This window comes from Staurois parvus, unplaced genomic scaffold, assembly GCF_062004578.1.
Source record: "Staurois parvus isolate SC_StPar_1 unplaced genomic scaffold, SC_StPar_1.0 ptg000698l, whole genome shotgun sequence".
NCBI classification, from domain to species: Eukaryota; Metazoa; Chordata; class Amphibia; order Anura; family Ranidae; genus Staurois; species Staurois parvus.
The window spans coordinates 7,592,606-7,614,003 of NW_028318494.1; the positions used below are offsets into that span (position 1 = coordinate 7,592,606).

Sequence of the window (21,398 nt, forward strand, 5' to 3'; positions counted from 1 at the left end):
TGCTTCTGAAACTCTTAAAGGGTTGGGAGGCGCTGGCGTGAAGGGGTTAAAGTAGAAAAAGGCAAAACTTTTTTTTTTCTATTTTGGATAGAGTAGGGGAGGGTTAGAACCCCTGTCAGATTTTTGCCATCTTTGTCTAATCGTGGAGATTTTCCTTCACTTCCTGTCCCATAGCCAAAACAGGTAGTTAGAGGAAATCCCTCCAAAGCAAAGGAATCCCTAGTTACCGGAACTAGTGTCCCCACTGGAAATTTGTTCCTCTATTCCTATTCAGGGGAAACCACAAATGTGGGATTTTCATTCACTCTTTATTTTTTTAAGGGATAACTAAAGGGAACTAAATAAATGATTACTTAACCCTAAATGTAAGAAAAATATAAATACCAATATTTATTACTTAATCTGAGCAAGGTATTTTTTTTTTACAGATATACAGTTAAGCTGGCCATACACAGATCAAAATAAGCTGTTTCAGCAGGAACCAGGCAAATTTCAATCCATGGAGGGCTGTGTTCCAGTTCATGAAAAGTCAATCTATAGATCGACTTCTCACGAACGCGACTGCTGAAAATTTTCAGTTTATCAGAATACACAGATCAACATTGTAGCTCTGATCAGAGGGGAGGTGGGGGACTCTCCCCACTGTCAGAACACAATGACAACAGTGGGGAGGATTCCCGCATCCACACCAAATGTGTGAAAGGGGAATCAGTTCTGTTTTCATTGGCTGGCTGAATTAAAAAAAAAAAAAAACAACCATACATGGGCATGAGAGTTTGCATGTACACCAAGGCAATCAACTGTGGTGCAATCTTAACCCTTTCCATTGACCATACGCATATATGCAACCTCATGGAAGTGGGTCTTTATCTGTGAGGCTGCATATATGCGTATCTCTCTTTGTGCTGGGAGGGCACCGCACATTGCGCTTCCACCACAGAGATCAGGCTCTCAGTAACAGCCCCAGGTCTCGTACTAATGATCAGGACCTGGGACTCCCTGTTCTGGGTCACCTGATCGCTATGGTAGCCTCTGATTGGCCATCACAATGATCAGTCACCCCTGTGTTTACTTCCTCTTCTGAATAAAGAGAGAGATACATTATATCTTTCTCTTCTTGCAGCAGAGGAAGATATAAACAAACAAAAGTGTGTTTAAAAAAAAAAAAAAAAAAAAAAAAAGAGGAAAGAAAGATAAAAACAGCTAGATCAAGATTTCATCCAGGTCAGTGCCAGGGTTAGTGTTAGGGTCTAAGTTGATGGTCAAAGGTCACAGTATGTTTGGGGTACATTTTTTTTTAAAAAGCATTTTTTAAATTAGTATCAGTGTCAGTATGTTTTAGGTAGGATAAAAAAAAAGCAAAATGTGCACTATTGTATCTGTGCCATACTACGCATACAAACAACAACTAACAAACATACACATATACTATATTGACAAAAGTATTGGGATGCCTGCTTTTACTTGCAAATGAACTTTAATGGCACCCAGTCTTAGTCCGTAGGTTTCAATATTGAGTTGGCCCATACTTTGCAGCTATAACAGTTTCAACTCTTCTGGGAAGGCCTTCCACAAGGTTTAGGAGGGTGTCTATGGGAAGGTTTGACCATTCTTGCAGAAGCACATTCGTGAGATCAGGCACTGATGTCGGGGGAGAAGGTCTGGTTCACAGTCTCCACTCTAATTCGTCCCAAAGGTGTTCTATGGGGTTGAGGTCAGGACTCTGCAGACTAGTCATGTAACTCCACCCCAAACTCGCTCATCTATGTCTTTATGGACCTTGCTTTGTGTACTGGTGCACAGTCATGTTGGAACAGGAAGGGGCCATCCCCAAACTGTTCCCACAAAGTTGGGAGCATGAAATTGCCCAAAATGTCTTGGTATGCTGCTGCCTTAAGAGATCCCTTTACTAGAACTAAGGGGCCAAACCTAACCACTGAAAAACAACCCCACACCATAATCCCCCCTCCACCAGACTTTACACTTGGCACAATGCAGTCAGGCAAGTTCCGTTCTTCTGGCAACCGCCAAACCCAGACACGTCCATCAGATTGTCAGACAGAGAAGTGTGATTCGTCACTCCAGAGAACATGTCTCCACTGCTCTAGAGTCCAGTGGCGGCGTGCTTTACATCACTGCATCCGACACTTTGCATGGAAGGCTTGGATGCAGCTGCTCGGCCATGGAAACCCATTCCATGAAGCTCTCTACGCACTGTTGTTGTGCTAATCTGAAGGCCACATGAAGTTTGGAGGTCTTTAGCTATTGACTGCAGTTTCCGACTTCTGCACACTGTGCGCTTCAGCATATGCTGACCCCGCTCTGTCATTTTACGTGGCCTACCACTTGCTGTTGTTCCCAGTTGCTTCCACTTTGTTATAATCCCACTAACAGATGACTGTGGAATATTTAGTAGCAAGGAAATGTTACGGATGGACTTATTGCACAGGTGGCAACCTATCACGGGACCACGCTTGAATTCAGCTCCCGAGAGCAACCTATTCTTTCACAAATTTTTTTAGAAGCAGTCTGCATACCTAGCTGCCTGATTTTATATGTAATGTATTGTATTTATATGTAATGTTTGTATTCTGGCAACAGGAATCTCCACTGTAAAAATACATTAATCAGTGGCTGCAGCCACCGGGCATCAAAAGTTTTCCAACATTCCCGTTCTAATGATCAATTTCTGTCAAATAAGAGCGGCTACACACAAATTGAAATTCAGATGGTCCCTGCTGAACCGGCTGAATTTCGATCCATCTATGGCCAGCTTTAGCAATAAATAGCTGAAATTTTGATATCCTAAAGTACATAAACCCTGTAAACTAAATGATACAGAGATCACTTATCACTGTGCTTCACACAATTACTGCTTTCACCTTTTATATCTTTTGTCATATCTGGTTCTTTTATCCTGAAGCTTCTTTACAGTCAATTCCTGTCTTTTTTTTCTTAAGGTAGGTTTTCCTGATGGGTATGACTGTGGACAGTGCCTGCATAATGTGTTTTGAAATAGCCACTGTGTGATATGGTGACAGCATAGAGGCACAAACTGGAGATAGCGATAAAGTGTTGTCACCCTACAGCATAACAAGTGCCTTGATGGCAGGATCACTAGGTATTCATTTTGGTGAAATCTGCAGATTAAAAAAATGCTTTTTGAAATGAAATTCACATGGTAAAGATTATATGAGTTACTGGGGCCCAATGACTCCTCTTCTATTAACCGGGGCAATGAAAACAGTTTTATGAGCATGGTCTATACAGATCAGTGGGTTCCTACGGGAATTTTATCTCAACATACCACACTATGGTGTAACCCAAGGTTGCTTGAATTTGCTATGATCCCTGACCCTCATGTCTGGCCAGTGAAGGGCATTAAGTACATTGACCAAATCTGTTCTGGAGGGGAATTATGCACATTTGACAGCCTAAAACAACAATATGGTCTCCCAAATACTTATTTGTTTAGATACTTACAACTTAGACACGCTTTTCGTACTAAATTTCCAATAACACCTGTTGTTTTTTGTGGATCTGGAGAGTTTGCTCAGAGATGACACTTTGGGCAAACCACTATCCAATATATACAAGGAATTGCTTCCCTCAGTCCATAAGGGACTTGAGGCACTTAAAACTAAGTGGCTAGTTGATTTTCCGAACCTGGATGATGAAGATTGGGAAGATGTATGGGAATGTTCCTTTCAACATCTGGTCTCCATTAAAGACAAGCTAATACAGTTTCAAATTCTACACCGTATTTATCTCACCCCTATAAGTCTCCTTAGAATATATTCCTCAGTTCCAGCTAAAAGCTGGAGATGTGGGGCTTCCCCAGCTGATTTCATTCATATTTTTTGGCAGTGTCTACATATTCAGCTTTTCTGGAGATCAGTGGAGGCCTGTATTTTCTCGGTTACCACCATTCAAGTACCATTATCAGTGCATGCATGTCTATTGGGGCTAGTTGACTCTCTGACACACAGTAGGGCTTCCAGAACGTTATTGTTTTATGCTAGAAAAGCCATCGTGTTGAAGCGCAAGTCTCCAAATGCCCCCACCTCTAATTCCTGGAAGAGGATAACTAACTCTACAATTTCATTGTATGAGGCCACCTATCTGTCAAGGGGATGTCCTCATAAATCCCACAAGGTTTGGGATATTTGGGTAGACTCGCCAGACACGAATGAGGAGCAAAATTCTTCCATTTAGCTTGGAAAAATGTAAGTGATATCCCTTAGTGATCTCATGGAGATCTCTGAGGTTATGTTATTAACACTGGTATAAGGGCCCTGGAGTTGTGATCTGTGTTCGCTTCCTAGAAGGTATATTTTTTTTTTTTGGTGTCTAGGACTGTCTTGAACTTTATTGAGCATACAGTTAACTTGTTACTTTTATTGTTGTTTTTCTTTGTTAATAAGCTTGTACCCTTGTGGTGCTGAGCCTGGGTATGCCCTATAGGCTCTGTTTTGTATACTTCAACACCTTTTAAATTTAAATACAAAGAATTAAAAAACAAAAAAAAAATTATATGAGATTTTAGTGACTAGGTTTACATATACATTAAAAAAAACACAAGATGATTCAACATCAATATGTATGCTATACACATGTGCACTCTATTATTTACCTTTAAGAAAAAGGCTGAGATTATCCGTATCAAGAGCACAAACTGGCTGCCAAGGGCTTGTAAGCATATGAGTTGATGGCAGACCAAACTGACAAACTGGTTCACATCTGGCAACATCGAAAAGCTCCACTGTACTGTTCCAATAATGTAAGAGCACCTATAATACAGTAACGTTAACACGTGTCAGCAAGCACGGCCACATATTGGGGGAGATTTACTAAGACTAGTGCACTCAGAATCTGGAACTCCTATGCATGGTAGCCAATCAGCTTCTAACTTCAGCTTGTTCAGTTAAGCTTTGGCAATAAAACCTGGAAGCGGATTGGTTGTTATGCAGCGCTGCACCAGATTTTGCACTCTCTTTAATAAATAACCTCCATTATGTCTTCAATGCTACTCACATTATATACAGACATTCAGAATTAACATACACATAAACTAGGTCTACTCTGAATTTTGCTTGCAGATTTATTAATCCAAGGGAAATTGATATCTAGTATAATAAATAACTACATTAATGCTTAAAAACGTATTAGTTATTCACAGCTAACAATTAAATGTTTACAGTACAGTATATCTAAATTCAAATCTTTTTTTCCCCCTTTTGAATAGAGAAGGTAAAGGTTTTTTTATTCTCATTTATGTTCCATTGGGGAGATCTTCATTTGCTTCCTGTCCTAAACACACAACCGGAAGTAAGAGAAAATTTCTCCAAAAATGAAGGGAAATCACCCTTTTAATTTAAACAGCTGTCACCTCTACAACGATCCCTATTAGTAGATTTTCCCTCACCTCTAAAATTGGACTTAGGCTGGCCATACATTATACAATTTTCTTGAGAATGTTGCTTTAGATTTACCAAAAACCATATAATATGAGGTCAAACCTAAACAACACTTTCAATTGTATCCAATTAGGCGGGCCCTTACATAGATATTATTATTATACAGGATTTATATAGCTCTAACAGTTTGCTCAGTGCTTTATAATATAACGGGAGACTATACAGCAACAATACAGTTCAATACAAGAGGGTTAGGAGAGCCCTGATCCTGGGAGCTTACAATCTAGGAAGGAGGGGCTAGTGGTACAAAAGGTAGTAACTGTAAGGGATGAACTGGTAGGAGGAGTAGAAGATTCCATTATTAGCTGAGGGCCAAGCTGATGATCAGATGCCTTAACGCAATGGACACAGTCCTCCACTCACTCTGATGGGAATACATTAGACCTTGTTTTCTCCCGTCTTTGCACTCCCTACAACCTCACAAACACCCCCTTTCCCCTCTCTGATCTCAAGCTCATCACCTTCACAGTCTCCTCGTCTTCAAACACCTATCCCTCCAAGTGGCAAACAATTACCTGCAGAAACCTTCACAACTTTAACCCTTCTCTTTTCTACTCTGCAACTGACCACCTCTATGACAGAATCTCTCCCCTGTCCTGCCTTGACCTGACCACTGCTTTCATCCACATTAGACTCACTTGCTCCTCTAACCGCACGAAGCATCAGGCCCCGACCATTACAACCTTGGCAGACTGACAACACCAGAAATCTTAAATAACATAGTCGTGTGCTGGAGCGATTGTGGCGTAAAACCAAATCTCACCAAGCTTTCACCCAATATAAATCTGCTTTCTTAACATACAATTCCTCCCTCCATGCTGCCAAACAAGCCTACTTTGTCAATCTCATCAATAGCTTGTCATCCAGTCCTTGACGTCTCTTCTCTTCTTTTAACTCTCTACTTTCTCCACCTTCACCTTCACCCAGCACCTCACTCACTGCTCACGAGATTGCAAATCATTTCAAAAACACAACTGATGCAATTCGTAGGGGCATCTCTACTGCACAGACATCCATCCCACTTAGCATACCTTATACTGAACCTCCCTCAACACTTTCCTCCTTTGACCTTGCTACTAATGAACAGGTCACTAAAGTTTTATGAGGTGGAAGGAAATTGTCAGCCAAAACGGGGTTGCATTCAATCACATGTAGATGCTGCTCAGGTACTTTGACAGCCAGCAGTGCTGGCTGTAAAAATACAATAGCCACAGTATGAAATTCATTGTTCATTGTTCTGCGTTGTATAGCAAGGATGTAGGGCTCTATTAGTTTTTTTTATTCAGCCTGAACTGGAAAAAAAAAAAAAAACTTAACCCTTGAGGAAGTCATGTGGGGTGGTGATGAAACATGCCAGGATGGAGTCTAGTGATGTTATCACGTTACCTGGACTGTCAGGGTCCTGTCCACGGCAGAGGTTCTGGAAGATCTGGCATTTCTGCCAGTACTCTGCATGGCCACGGAAGGACACATCAGCCTCAGTCTGGTGCCAGATGGCCTTTGTAAGGAGGCTCATCACTTCCTCAAGTTGCTGGATGATCTCTAGCTCTCCGTGCCCTATTTCTGTTTCCTGTGACTTTGACCCGTGATTTCCTGTTACCGACTCTGCCGTACCCCTGATCTGACCTCGGCCTGGCTTACAGATACTCTCTCTCTCTCACACTTCTGTGTATGACCTCGGCTATCCCATCTGACTACGTCTGCTCTGATTCCCACCTGGTACCTGACCTTGGCTTGAACCGACTACCAAGTAAAAATCTAAATCCCGGCAGGGATTGCATACCACGCACAGGCGCCTCCTGTCTGCAGACCAATCTCCGTGCACCAGCTGTGCTTCTGAACGGACCACCAACCAGTACTCCTACAGGCGACCTATGCAACTTTGGGCCTGACTCCCGCTGTCCCACTCTCAGGGGAGTCAGGAACTTAGCCGCAAGGGAAGCCCTCTCTCCATTGGCCTCCATCACCAGGTACGTGATATGGACGTAGCCGCTAGATTTCTTGTTGAGGCGATGCTGAGGTCTCTAATTTAAAGGAGACAATGCACCTACATGTTTTTTGAACTTTATGGTGGTGAACTGATGATTCCAGTGCTCGATTATGTGAATGGTATTTTTATTCATTTTAATAAACTTCCTATATTTTTTATGAAGTTAAACACTATGTAAATTTTTATTCCCTTTGAGTGGAGTAGACAGTGGATGAATTAAGTATACTGTTGACCCTATTGGTAAGAGCCGAAGAGGTGACCAGGAGGCATCCCGAGGAGGTGTATGAGACCCCTTGAAGGGGAATGCACATGATGATGTATAATTATATAATAGGTCAATACAATGAGGTGAGCGCACGATGGGAATGGTGGTGGAACATACTTGGAGAAATTGTATGAGGAGCAAAAGAAGATACAGCAAATATAATTTTTATATTTTTAAGGACTTTTTTTGATGACTTTTAGTGCATGTCATCTCATGGAATACTGGTGTGCATAATACACAAGATATTATTTGGTGATGACACTTTAATGTTGTTTTTTAATATACAGCATAATCTTGTATTTTTTTATATAAAGCATATATACATATAGAAGGTAAAGGATATGATTTACTAGAGATATTTGTAAGAGTCACATTGATGGGATTTAAAGAGGGACTTACCGAATGTTACAGCTTGCAGCTTCACAGCCAGGTGCCCGCTGCACATTGTGAATGGTCCCACAGTCTTCACAGGAGGAGAGGCCTAGGCAATCTGAGCTGAAGTGGAAGCAGGTACCTGTCAAATCCAGGTATTCCCCCCCCCCCCCAATAAAGGCCACTAGTTGATGAGGAGTGGGGGAAGAGACCTTAAAGTGGAACTTCCCCTTTAGGTGGTTGGCAAATGTTTCACTGCACTTTTTGGTGAGAAAAAACACAATCGGTGTATGGACAGCTTAACGCAAAAAAAAAAAAGGAAGAAATTTTGGCTTTACACACACAAAAGGCTAAAAAAAAACTGTAAACAGACAGGTTCCCTATTGCAGAAGAGACATGTAATGTTTCTTCTGTAATAAAGTACACTTACCTGCCTGTTCACAATCCTCTGCAAAAAGTACACAGAACTGCGCATGCACAGCTCAGTTTACATTCTGGCATACTGTTCATGTCGGGAAGATTGTACTCCTGCACGGAACTGTTGGACTGTTGGAAAATAGGTGAGTATCCTTGACTTTTGTTCCGCTTTTAAAGTCCAATCCAATGTGCACTAAAAAACACAGCTAGAATAACACTAGTTTCCAAGGCCAATGCATACGTATTTATAACAAAAGTTAAATGTCACAGAACCTCACACAAAAAAAAAAAAAAACAATGTCAGGACAAGCAAGGAAAGCACAGACATATGGAAAGAGACAAAAACATTTCTTAAGAATACTAACTTGACTGAATGTATATAAAATCTTACCATACTTGGAAGGGAGTGGATGGGAGATACTGCACTGATCTGGTTATCAGAGGAGTCAGAACTTTGGAAAAACAATATTAGAGATAAAAAGTGTGTTAATCTGCCAGTAGATGGAAAGGAATCCTATTATCTGTAAATCTGGCCTTTATAATAGCTTGACATTCCACTTTTAGGCCTACAATACATGGGAGATTTGGTGCTTATCAAACAAGCCATACAACTAAAAATCATATTTGATTAGTGGCTGAATCCTGCAGACATTGGCATCTACAGTGGATATAAAAAGTCTACACACCCCTGTTTAAATGTCAGGTTTCTGGGATGTAAAAAAAAAATGAGACAACGATAAATAATTTCAGAACTTTTTCCACCTTTAATGTGACCTATAAACTGTACAACTCAGTTGAACAACAAACTGAAATCTGTTAGGTGGAGGGAAGTAAAAACCTAAAATAATATGGTTGCATAAGTGTGCACACCCTTAAACTAATACTTTGCTGCAGCCCCTTTTGATGTGATTCCAGACTCAGTCTTTTTGGGTATGAGTATCAGCATGGCACATCTTGACTTAACAATATTTGTCCACTCTTACTTGCAAAAACACTCCAAATCTGTCAGATTGCGAGGACATCTCCTGTGTACAGCCCTCTTCAGATCACCCCACATATTTTCGATCGGATTCAGGTCTGGGCTCTGGCTGAGCCATTCCAAAACTTTCATCTTCTTTTGGTGAAGCCACTCCTTTGTTGACTTGGATGTATACTTTGGGTCGTTGTCATGCTGAAAGATGGAAGTTCCTCTTCATGTTCAGCTTTCTAGCAGAAGCCTGAAGGTTTTGTACCAATATTGACTGGTATTTGGAACTGTTCATAATTCCCTCTATGTTGACTAAGGCCCCAGTTCCAGCTGAAGAAAAACAGCCCCAAAGCATGATGCTGCCACCACTATGCTTCACTGGTATGGTGTTCTTTTGGTGAAGTGCAGTGTTGTTTTTTCGACAAACATATCTTTTGGAATTATGGCCAGAAAGTTCAACCTTGGTTTCATCAGACCATAACACATTTTCCCACATGCTTTTGGGAGACTTCAGATGTGTTTTTACAAAATTTAGCCAGGCTTGGATGTTTTCCTTCGTAAGAAAAGGCTTCCATCTTGCCCCTCTACCCCATAGCCCAGACATATGAAGAATACGGGAGATTGTTGTCACATGGACCACACAGCCAGGACTTGCCAGATATTCTTGCAGCTCCTTTAATGTTGCTGTAGGCCTCTTGGCAACATCCCAGACCAGTTTTCTTCTTGTCTTTTCATCAATTTTGGAGGGACGTCCAGTTCTTGGTAATGTCACTGTTGGCCATATTTTCTCCACTTGATGATAACTGTCTTCACTGTGTTCCATGGTATATCTAATGCCTTGGACATTCTTTTGTACTCTTCTCCTGACTGATACCTTTTAAACAGTGAGGTCCCTCTGATACTTGAAGCTCTCTGTGGACCATGGCTTTTGCTGTAGGATGCAACTAAAAAAATGTCAGGAAAGACCTACTAGAACAGCTGAACTTTATTTGGGGTTAATCAGAGGCACTTTAAATGATGGTTGGTGTGTACTGACTCCTATTTAACATGATTTTGAATGTGATTACTTAATTATGAACACAGCTACATCCCCAGTTATAAAAGAGGGTGTGCACACGTATGCAACCACATTATTTTAGATTTTTATGTTTACTCCCCCCCCCCCCCCAAAAAAAAAAAAAAGATTTAGGTTTGTTTTTCAACTGAGTTGTACAGTTTATAGGTCACATTGAAGGTGGAAAAAGTTCTGAGATGATTTATCTTTGTCTAATTTTTTACATCACAGAAAATTTTAACAGGAGTGTGTAGACTTTTTATATCCACTGTACCTCTCCCTCATTGTGTATTACTGAACCCGCTAATGATTGTGTGTTTGTGTGCTGTCCTCACAGTCCCTGTTCATACATGACTTGTAGTCAATATCTTCCCGTCTACATTTATGATGCTGTCATGAATTAATCAGCAGTGGAAAATCAATATTTTGTAAAGATCAGCCTTATATAAAATATATGCACACACAGAATCTGGTATTACTTTATAAAAAATGTTGTACACTACCGATTTAATACGTACAATTAGTGCTCTGTTTTTCTGGACAGATTTCAATAAAGATTTCCATCCTCAGTATCTACAGTGGATGTAGTTGCTGGGAAGTGCCTTTCATTGCCTTAAAAGTAGAACTATAGGCAAAACTTTTTGTTCCCATTTTGGATAGCGCAAGAGAGGGTTATAATCCGTTAGAATTTTTTTTTTTTTGCCGTCTGTGTCTCATTTAGGAGAGTTGCCTTCACGTCCTGTCCCATAGCCAAACAGGAAGTGAGAGAAAATCCCTGCGAATTAAGGAAATTCCTTGGGGACCCCCAGGTCACCAGAACTAATGTCCCCATTGGATGATTTCCCCTCTTTTACTTTTCCGTGAAGAACACAAAATTTGGGATTTTTTTACTTTTACTTTTAATGATAAAGGCAAACATGAGAAATAGAAAGGGTGACTCTCCTTAACAGGGCGCAAACAGCAATAAAAACCTGCCAAGCGTAATTTTTCTGCACTCTATCCAAAACTTAAAAAAAAAACAACAAAAGAAAAGTTATACTTTAAATCTGAGGTTTAACCATTTGAATACCGGGCAATTTTACACCTTCCTGCCCAGGCCATTTTCCAGGTTTCAGCGCTCTCACACTTTGAATGACAATTGCGCAGTCATACAACATTGTACCCAAACTAAAATTTTATCATTTTCTTCACACAACTAGAGCTTTCTTTTGGTGGTATTTAATCACCACCGGGGATTTAATTTTTTGCTAAATTATCAAAAAAAGACCGAACATTTTGAAAAAAAAACACATTTTTCTTTGTTTCTGTTATAAAAGTTTACAAATAAATAATTGTTCTTCATAAATTTAGGCCGAGATGTATTCTGCTACATGTCTTTGGTGAAAATAACCAAAATTAGGATGTATTTTTTATTTTGTAGGAAAGTTATAGAGTTCACAAACTATGGTATAGATCTGAATATTGATCAATCCTGAAGTACTGACAGCCAATCTAATTTCTTGAGGTCCAAGAATGTCAGAACAGTACAGATATCCCCCAAATGACCCCTTTTTGCAGAGTAGACAGTCCGACGTACTTCATAAGAGGCATGGCGAGTTTTGGAAGTTGTATTTTTTTTGTCATAATTTTTCGGAAAATGAAAAAATGCAAAAAATGATTTTCACTATTTTTTTTTTTACATACTGTCACCAGTGCAGAACAACGTCATCATATAACTGGCATGGCAGTGATCAGGGACACTGACTGGTGACAGTATGAAAAAAAAAATATTTTTTTTTCATATTTCACTATGTCCAAAGTAGTACATTGTTACCATAGTAACATTGTACTACTTTGGGGAAGTGATCAGTATTTTTTTTTTTTTTTTTTTACACAATTTGCTTATAGCAAAGAATTACTTTGCCATAAGCAAGCATTTACCTGAATGACATTGATTCATTCAGGATTGTTTTTGTGCTTAGCTGTGATTTGGCCACGGCTAATCACATGACATGTGCATGTGATTAGCTGTGACCATTCACAGCTAGGCAGTAGTATACAATGGATGGCATGAATGAAGCCATCCATTGTATACAACTGTCATGTGACCTGCTGTGATTGGCCACAGCAGGTCACATGGTACCGGCAACGGGGCCGATACTCAGATCTGTCATCGGCCGTGTCTGAGGTACACGGCCGGTGACCGATCGCGCCGCTGCGCGGCTCTGCAAGCGCGAAAAGTGCGCACGTGTGGGAGGATGCCATTTGGCGTCCAACTCGGAAATGCAATACATTTTTCCAGCTGCCTTTTGGCTATTGGCCAGGCGTGTATTGGTTAATATACTTTTATTTTGACCTTCCTGGTTCCTCTCTTTCCGTCATCAACATGTCAAAGACATTTTTAAATAAAACCTTTCCTTTTCATCACATACCTTATTTTAGATTCAATAACATAATCACTGGGTATCTGTACTTTTTCATGCAATGCAAGCAGGTCTTGGCTGGTAGGAGGGGCCAGCAGAGCGCTGTACATAGCTTCCTGCAAACATCACAGCACACTGCCTTGTACTTTTCTCAAAAGCCCAAAGCCCTGATGCAAGCAATGGACTGGCTCTTGGGAGGTGTCAAATGTCAAAATGCCTTGATGGGTTGGCATGGATAAGCAAACTGTACATGCCTGCCTGGGTAATGCCCTCATGTGGTTTTGAGCCTCCGCCCTCCATGATTGCAACACTGAAATTTAATGAATGAAAGGGGCAGGCCAGTGACAGTCAGGACAGGAGGGAGAGAGCTAGACGAGACTGTGTCTCTACTGAGAAATATAACATTCTTCATTTGAAACTTGATCAGGAATAGAGAAGTTTTGCTTTTAGATATATTGTAATATAAAGTGTGGGTTGATTACCACCTGGTGATAATCATTTACACTGCCATAAGAAGTAAAAGCAGGGCCAGGCAAAGTCTATGGACTTCCTGTCCACTGATTACCCACTTCAAGTGTTGACACTTTCACCCCCTCCCTGTCCAGGCCAATTTTCAGCTTTTAGTGCTATCACGCTTTTAATGACAATTGCGCAGTCATGCAACACTGTACCCATATAAATTTTTAGCATTTTTTTGAGACAGATAAAAAACTTTATTTTGGTGGTATTTATTCACCACTGGGATTTTTATTTTTTGCCTATATAAATGAAAAAGTCCAAACATTTTGAAAAAAAAAGTGTTTTTCTTATAAAATTTAGCAAATAAATAATCTTTCTTCATAAATCTTGGCCAAAATGTATTCATCTATTGTTTTAGTAGTAAAAAAAAAAAAATAACCCAAATTAGTTTATAACCAAAAATTATAATTTTTCAAAAATTTAACATTTTTATTTTTTTATATTATTATTTATGTTTTTTTGTTGTTGTTAACATACTGTCACCCTAGCAGTACAGTGTCATCATAGTGACAATGTACTACTTGTGGGGGATGATGAAGATTTTTTTCTTTTTTACATTGCTTTTTTATAGGCTCTAAAAGCAATCATTTCTCCTTCTCTCTGTCTGCATTCTTGCAGCCATTAAGAAATATTGTGAGAGCTGTGATTGGGCACAGCTTGTCACATGGTACAAGGCTGTTGTGAATAGTCTTGTACCATGTGACCTCATTCACAGATTTCACTAGAAGTAAGCAATGATGTCAGAAGTGACATCTTGCTTACTACTATTCATGTTGTTACTGATTGGCCAATCAGTGATCACATGATCGGGACCTCACACAGAGGTCCTGTACAGCGATCGGTGTTCCGCTGTGTCCGGAGGACACAGTGGGCACTGGATCGCGGTGCCGCAAGCTCCTAGGGAGTTCGCACAGGCAGGGAAGCGGGAGGACATTTATAAACAGCCACCTGTTCCTGCACTGGTCGTTTACATACGTGAGCCGGACGGGAAGTGGTTAAATAAGCAAAAACTGTCAGGGCAGGAGCTGTGGAACGGACAGGCAGGCCTAGTGGCAGGGTCACGCACTGACTGACAACAACCACCACCCACAGACAGGAATCCCTCAGGGCGCGGAGTTTAAGTCCCAGGCTGCCCTTCACCAGGGCCCCTGATGGTGGGGATGGACTTGACGCAGCCAGGAACCAGGTCGCGGCCCCCGAGACACCCAGCTGCGGTAATGGCCGCCGCCAATGGCGTGTAGCTGGTAGGAACCAGATCAGACAATAGCGTAGTCAGGCAGGCCGGGTCGACAACAACGGGACAAACGGTACAGAACAGTAGACAAGAATAACAGGTCACAGGCCGGGTTCAGCAACGGGAGGTCAGATCAAAGGAAAACGCAGAGAATGGTCTAGTCAAAAGTCGAGTCAGATTCCAGGAGAGTCACGAGAGTATAAACAGAGCTGTTGCAACACTAACACACAAGACACGAATGCAAAGAGCAAGTGCGGACAACAGGCTTATATGTGATCAACCCCTCTGGGGGATGGACCGCAGAGGCCTGAAGGCATAAAAAGACTCCCACCGTGTTCTTTGCAGAAACCCAAGATGGATGCCAGCACATGGAGCAGCATAACCTCTGGGAAAAGGTAGGACCTTGACAGTGATTCCTCCTCAAGGGCCCCTCCCCTTCTGCGGCTCAACAAAAGGCTTCTGAAGAAAGCGAGCATGAAAAGCGCAGAGGAGGGCAGGAGCATGAACATCCGCAGAAGGAACCCAGGAACGCTCCTCGGGACCATAACAGCGCCAATGAACCAGGAACTGCACCCGAACGCGCACCAATCGAGAGTCCAGGATCCGGCTCACGTCATACTCCTCATGACCTTCAACCTGGATGGGAGGGGGCCGAGGCAGAGAGGTAGTGAAGCGATTGCAGACCAGAGGCTTCAACAGGGATACATGGAAGACATTGGAGATCCGCATCCCAGGAGGAAGGGCAGCCTGGGACTTAGACTCCCCGCCCCGAGGGACTCCGGTCTGTGGGTGGTGGTTGTCGTCAATGCGTGACCCTGCCACTACGCCTGCCTGTCCGTTCCACAGATCCTGCCCTGACACAAACTCTCTCTAATATACCATGGTACCAGCACTAAAGGACACTTGACATACTAAGGTCTCATGTACATGGATGCGTTGCAAGCGTACAATGCAATATTTTGTCTTTTCCCGCACCTAGGAAACCCAAGTGTTGTGTACAGCTGCCTATTGAATAGACCGGCTGTGTGAGGGTATATTCCAGTACTCCCATAAATTTGTGTATAGTGTACGAATGTATTCTCCAAACGCAGAAAGTCTGTGCTTGGGGAATACATCTGTACACTATACGCTTGTGTGTGTGAGTACCAGCATTTACCCGCACATAGCCGTTCATGTCTATGGGCAAAATGTACACGACACCTGGGTTCTACGACACAGAAAACATACAGAATTTTATGTTGTATGCACTTAATGTGCCTGTGGGCATGCGGCCTTAAACTCGTTGCAAACATTCTCATATACCCAGTGAAGTGACTGGCCTCAGGTGCTACACAAAGATAAAACAAATCATCCTACATAAGTTGTACCTGTTTATCTGCAGACATATTTTCTCTACAGAAATTCAAAGTACAGTATTTTTTACTATTTGTCTGAGCCTTCAAAAAGCAGGGGGTAGGGAGCTGAAGTTACACTCTGCAGATCTCAGTGAGAAGAGCTCTGATAGCTGTTTAAAGAGAAGGGACACCCTCCCTCCCCTTCCCTTTCACACAGCTCACAAAAACAGAGTGGAGGCTGTCCATCACAGGCTGTGTGCTAGAGATCCCTCCCCATCACCTATTTTCTCTTGGTGTCAGGAAAACTTGTCAGAAGCAACTCAAACAGATAAGAGGAATGAGGCAGCAGACAGAAAGGACACTTAATGTTCTGGATTGAGACAAGTAGACACTATAGAGGGATATGCTTTCTCCATATTTCATGTCTGTGGTTTGCAACCACATTAAAGACCATGTTATGGTGAACGTATTTGATGAAACTAATACTGAGAAAAATGTGGGCTGATCTACGTTGTCAATACTAACCGTGTCACTGACTAGGATCAAGCATGCAGCAAAATCTTCTAAACTTGTTTTATACAGTGAATTGAAGACAGGAGGTCAGCATGAAAAAGGTCAGTTTTATATGGATCCTGCAAAAGACCCCAATCTGGATTGTAAGCAATGGCAGGTCAGATGGGAAAAACTGATGGACACCTGGAAAAATATATAGATCATACAGAGGCCTCACCTTTCTCGAAGCAGAACCGTGCTGTGTTCCCTGCCCCCTGCCGCAGTGACGAGGTATAGAGATTTATCAGTACACCACACCAAGATCTGGGCTCTAGAGACAGCAGGAGGTTCTTTACTGGAAGCATTGTGTTCTAAAAAATAAAGGCTACCTATATGCCGTCCCTCTGGGAGAGCAACAACAGCCAATAGAAAACCTGGGAAACAAGAATTTTCAGTATTAGTCTACAAGTAAATCAGTTAATGCAACCAAGTTGATGCAACCAACTTTGAAACTATAAGTATAACTCTTACCAGAGTACTTCATGTCCCATACTGCAAGTGTTTCATTTTCAAGGGAAAGCGCTAGGTATGAGGTGCAAGAGCTGACTGCTGAGAATTTAATAGGAGCAGCACATGGCCACACGATATCAGCTTTTGGGTCAACATCTAAAAGGAAAAAGGTAATTGTTAGCAAATATGACTAATAAGTGTATTGTAAGGAATCTGTGCTGTGATAACACGTTTGGCAGGTGGCAAAAGAAAGTTTGATATACCCAAATCTAATGACGTACAATTTCAGAAAGGATGCAGCTCCAGTGAATGTAACAAAATCATATAAAAAATAAAACACTGTTCAATGGGCCAAACGTGAAGTCGCTCTTAAATCAAAGTCCACCTTCCACCATCCTGTAGATCAGTGGTTCTCAACCTTCCTAATGCCGCGACCCTTTAATACAGTTCCTCATGTTGTGGTGACCCCCAACCAGGGGGCAATAGGGGATCATGGGGCCCCTGTGTCCTTGCCCAAACTCAAAAAAGCCTATGAAAAAGGTACCAGGGGCATCTCATGGGGCCCCCCACTGACCCTGGGCCCTCGGGCAGTGCCCGAGTTTCCAAATGGTCAGTCCGCCCCTTCCTTCAACCATAAAATTATTTACTCAGTAATTATAATTCATGAAGTGTCGTTTTACCTCCAATACTGCTGCTTTCTACACAGTAGCTGCTTTTAACAGAGTAGCTGCTTTCAACACAGCAGCTGCTTTCTACACAGTAGCTGCTCTTACACATTGGAAATATGTGTTTTCCGATGGTCTTAGGTGACCCCTGTGAAAGGGTTGTTCGACCCCCAAAGGGGTCGCGACCCACAGGTTGAGAACCACTGCTGTAGATCCTTGTAGTGTAATGAAAACAGAGTACCTTAATCAAATGCACACTCGTTAGACCACAAGCTGTAATAAGTACAGCACACAGCATGTTTCTCAGGCACAAATCCTCCCCAGATATATGCATTTCCATTCAGGAATCACTCCCCCTCAACCACAGTAAAAGTCAACTCTCACTGAAAGAGAAGGAGGCAACGGAAAGCCAGTGATTGTGTAGTAGTTTAAATAAAAGTTTATTGTAGAACAGAGGCAGTCATCCACATAAAACAACGCGACAACAAAAAAAATTGTAAAAACTCATATAGGGAGCTGATGATGACCTGGAATTGTACAGCACTAAGCTGTTACGCCACTGTATGATTCCGTCATCAGCAGCTAAGTGAGTTTTTACGTTTTTTCATTGTCACATTGTTTTAAATGAATGACTGTCTCTGTTCTACAATAAACACTTAACCACTTGCCTACCGGGCACTTATACCCCCTTCTCTACCGGGCCAATTTTCAGCTTTCAGCGCTGTCGCACTTTCATTGACAATTGCACGGTCATGCAAGATTGTACCCATATGAAATTTTTATCATTTTTTTCCTCACAAATAGAGATTTCTTTTGGTGGTATTTAATAGCCGCTGGGCGCTTTACTTTTTGTGCTATAAACAAAAAAAGTGTAAAAATTTAGAAAAAAAAAAAAAAGTTTCTTTGTTTCTATTATAAAATTTTTCAGCAGCACTGATGGGCACTGATAGGGGGCACTGATAGGCAGCACTGAGGTGGCACGGATAGGCGGCACTGATAGGCAGCACTAATGAGGTGGCACAGATAGGCGGCACTGATAGGCAGCACTAATGAGGTGTCACGGATAGGCGGCACTGATAGACAGCACTGATAGGTGGCACTGATAGACAGCACTGATAGGTGGCACTGACTGGCATCACTGATGGGCACTGACTGGCGGCACTGCTAGGCATTGACTAGCACAACTGCTGGGCACTGACTGGCACAACCGCTGGGCACTGACTGGTGGCACTGACTGGCAGCACTGCTGGGCTGCACTGGTGGGCACAGGTGGGTGGCACTGGTGGGCACAGGTAGGTGGCACTGGTGGGCACAGGTAGGTGGCACTGCTGGGCACAGGTGGGTGGCACTACTGGGTGGCACAGGTGGGCGGCACTGCTGGGCACCGATCATCAGGGTAATGATCATCAGTGCCCTGATGATCGGTGCCGATCCCTGCTCTGACAACTGCCGGTTCTCGGCAGTACTTGCCTCACACTCTGACAGCATGAGGAAAGAGCAGCCGAGAACCGGCAATTGCATTTCCCGGTGATCAGCGTGTCATTGGACACGGCTGATCACGTGGTAAAAGGCCGCTGTGATTGGCCTTTTACCACATCACATGATCAGCTGTGTCCGTAGGATACAGCGATCACGGAAATCACCGGGTTCGCGCCCCCAGGGGCGTGCAGGAGAGCGCGTTCTGGGAGGACGTCATATGATGCCCTCCCAGAACGCAGTGTAGCTGTCATTCGGCTATCTGCGGTCAGCAAGTAGTTAAACTACTACACTATCACTGCTTTCTGTTGGCTCCTTGGTGAGCTCTGTCCATTCCAGTGAGAGTTGCCTTTTGCTGTCGAAGGCTATGTTCACACTAGCCTTGTTAGCAAGCGGCAGTCTGGCGTTTGGGAAGCGTTTTTACAGTTTTCCGAACATCTCGAAAAAATTCTGCACATTGCAGCACATAGTGCTGTTCAAAGGGGAGCGTTAGCGTTGCGTCGTGGAAAAATGGATGCCTCTGGTTCGAGTCAGGAGGAGTTGAAGCTTCCTATTCAAGTCTATGGTGTCGCTCCGCAAAGCCCGGCCGGCGTTTGCGGTGCAATTGTGACGTGGTTGCAAGACGTTTGTGGAGCGTTAACACCATTCAAACTTCATTATAGGCGTTTGTGGGGCGTTTTTAATGCTTGGCAAACGCCTAGCAACCGCCGCTAAACCGCGCAAGCGGTGTTTTTGAAGCATGTGCGGAGCGTTAAAAACGCTCCGCAAACGCCAGACCAACGCTTGTCAAACGCTTTAGGGGCGTTTGGCAAGAGTTGGAAAAAAAGTCAAGCGTGAACGAGCCCTAAGAGGAATGATTCCTGAGTGGAAGTGCATACACCTGGGGAAGATTTGTGCCCAAGAAACATGCCGTGTCTGCTGCACTTATTACAGCTTATGGTCTGGTAAATGTGCATTTAATTAAGGTGGTGGCACTTGGTGTTTTCATTACACTACAAGAATCTACTGGATTGTGGAAGATCTTTTTTATATTAGTATATATGGACGTTGATATAAGAAAGACTTCACATTTGGCATATTGAATAACTTATTGGGTTCATGGGATGAAGGGGACTGCATAAATTTAAATGAATTAAGCAAAGGTATACAGCTTTAAGTAGGCAGAGAAATTGAACTTGATTTCAACTGGTTGATAATGTCTACAATTCAATGTCTGGATAAAAACCGTAGTTTCCTAGTAAACTAATGTCTTTCTCTTCTTGATTGTGTAAGTGTACAGGAATGAAATTACTTTTCTCTGTGGACTTTCCAGGCTTACTTTCCAGTATAGATTCCAGAGTTTATCTACACAGGTGTTCTTTAAGGTAGAGCTCCTGCTTGTTTGAACCAAGACTTGATGGTTAAAATTCTCTTAGCATCTTTAATGACTGTCCCTCTAGGAGGATCGTTCTGGAGCTACACCAGAAATGCTCAACTAAATTGTAGTCCTAAAAAATGCCAGGGAATTTATTTTTAAGCTTGTTGGCAAAACCATTTTATAAAGAGGACCATCACTCCCTTTTTCTTCCCTAAAGCTGAACTCTAAAATTTGAAACTATCCCTTGCAATGAAGCTGCGCCGCACTGCAAGGATTAACTGCTCATTTTATCTAGCAAAGAGAAGCATTTTTACTAACTTGAGGCTCTGTTCCCCTGGCAGACAGTACTCTCCAAGTCTCCAGCAGTGGAATGTCCCTCACCATCATCATGTCCACTGCAAGACTATGGACACTGTGTTGGTCTTGATGGTGTCAGAATCTTAGACTACAGGAGCATGGGGAAGAAAAAGCTGTGGCTACCGGTCTGGCAGCACAGAGGAGTGGAGGATAAACTAAGTAAATAGTTTCTTATGTTTTCTCTGACCTAAACTAGCAATTAGCCCTTTAAAGGTTTACTGGAGTTGGGCATTAACTAATATTGTTTCATGTTCCCTCCTTTTAAAAAATTGCCAATTCCAAATTTTTTTGGGTGGGTGAATACCTTTTTTCGTGAGTGCAGTCCACATTTCCACCTTTCTCACCAAGGTGAGAAAGAACCTTCTAGATTGCCTGAAGGCTCCTGGCTTTCTCATGTTTTGCATCCCAGGAAGCTTTGGAGCAATCTCTTAACACACTGTGCATGTGCAGTGATGGGGGCCACAGGGGTCCAGCAGCTAGAATCTCGACAAAACAGCCAGCCCTTTGATT

The 21,398-nt window shown here is 42.3% G+C and overlaps 1 protein-coding gene across 1 annotated transcript in view; it reads right to left on the bottom strand.

Annotated features, from left to right (window-relative positions):
* WDR93 (WD repeat domain 93) overlaps positions 1-21,398 on the bottom strand; it is a 105,317-nt gene that overhangs the window by 29,692 nt on the left and 54,227 nt on the right. The window contains exons 11-14 of the mRNA XM_089653105.1: positions 17,055-17,189; positions 16,762-16,957; positions 8,913-8,973; positions 4,634-4,790 (exon numbers count right to left, since the gene is read on the bottom strand). Of these exons, the coding sequence (XP_089509231.1) occupies positions 4,634-4,790; positions 8,913-8,973; positions 16,762-16,957; positions 17,055-17,189 (549 nt within the window). The remainder of the gene's footprint in view (positions 1-4,633; positions 4,791-8,912; positions 8,974-16,761; positions 16,958-17,054; positions 17,190-21,398) is intronic.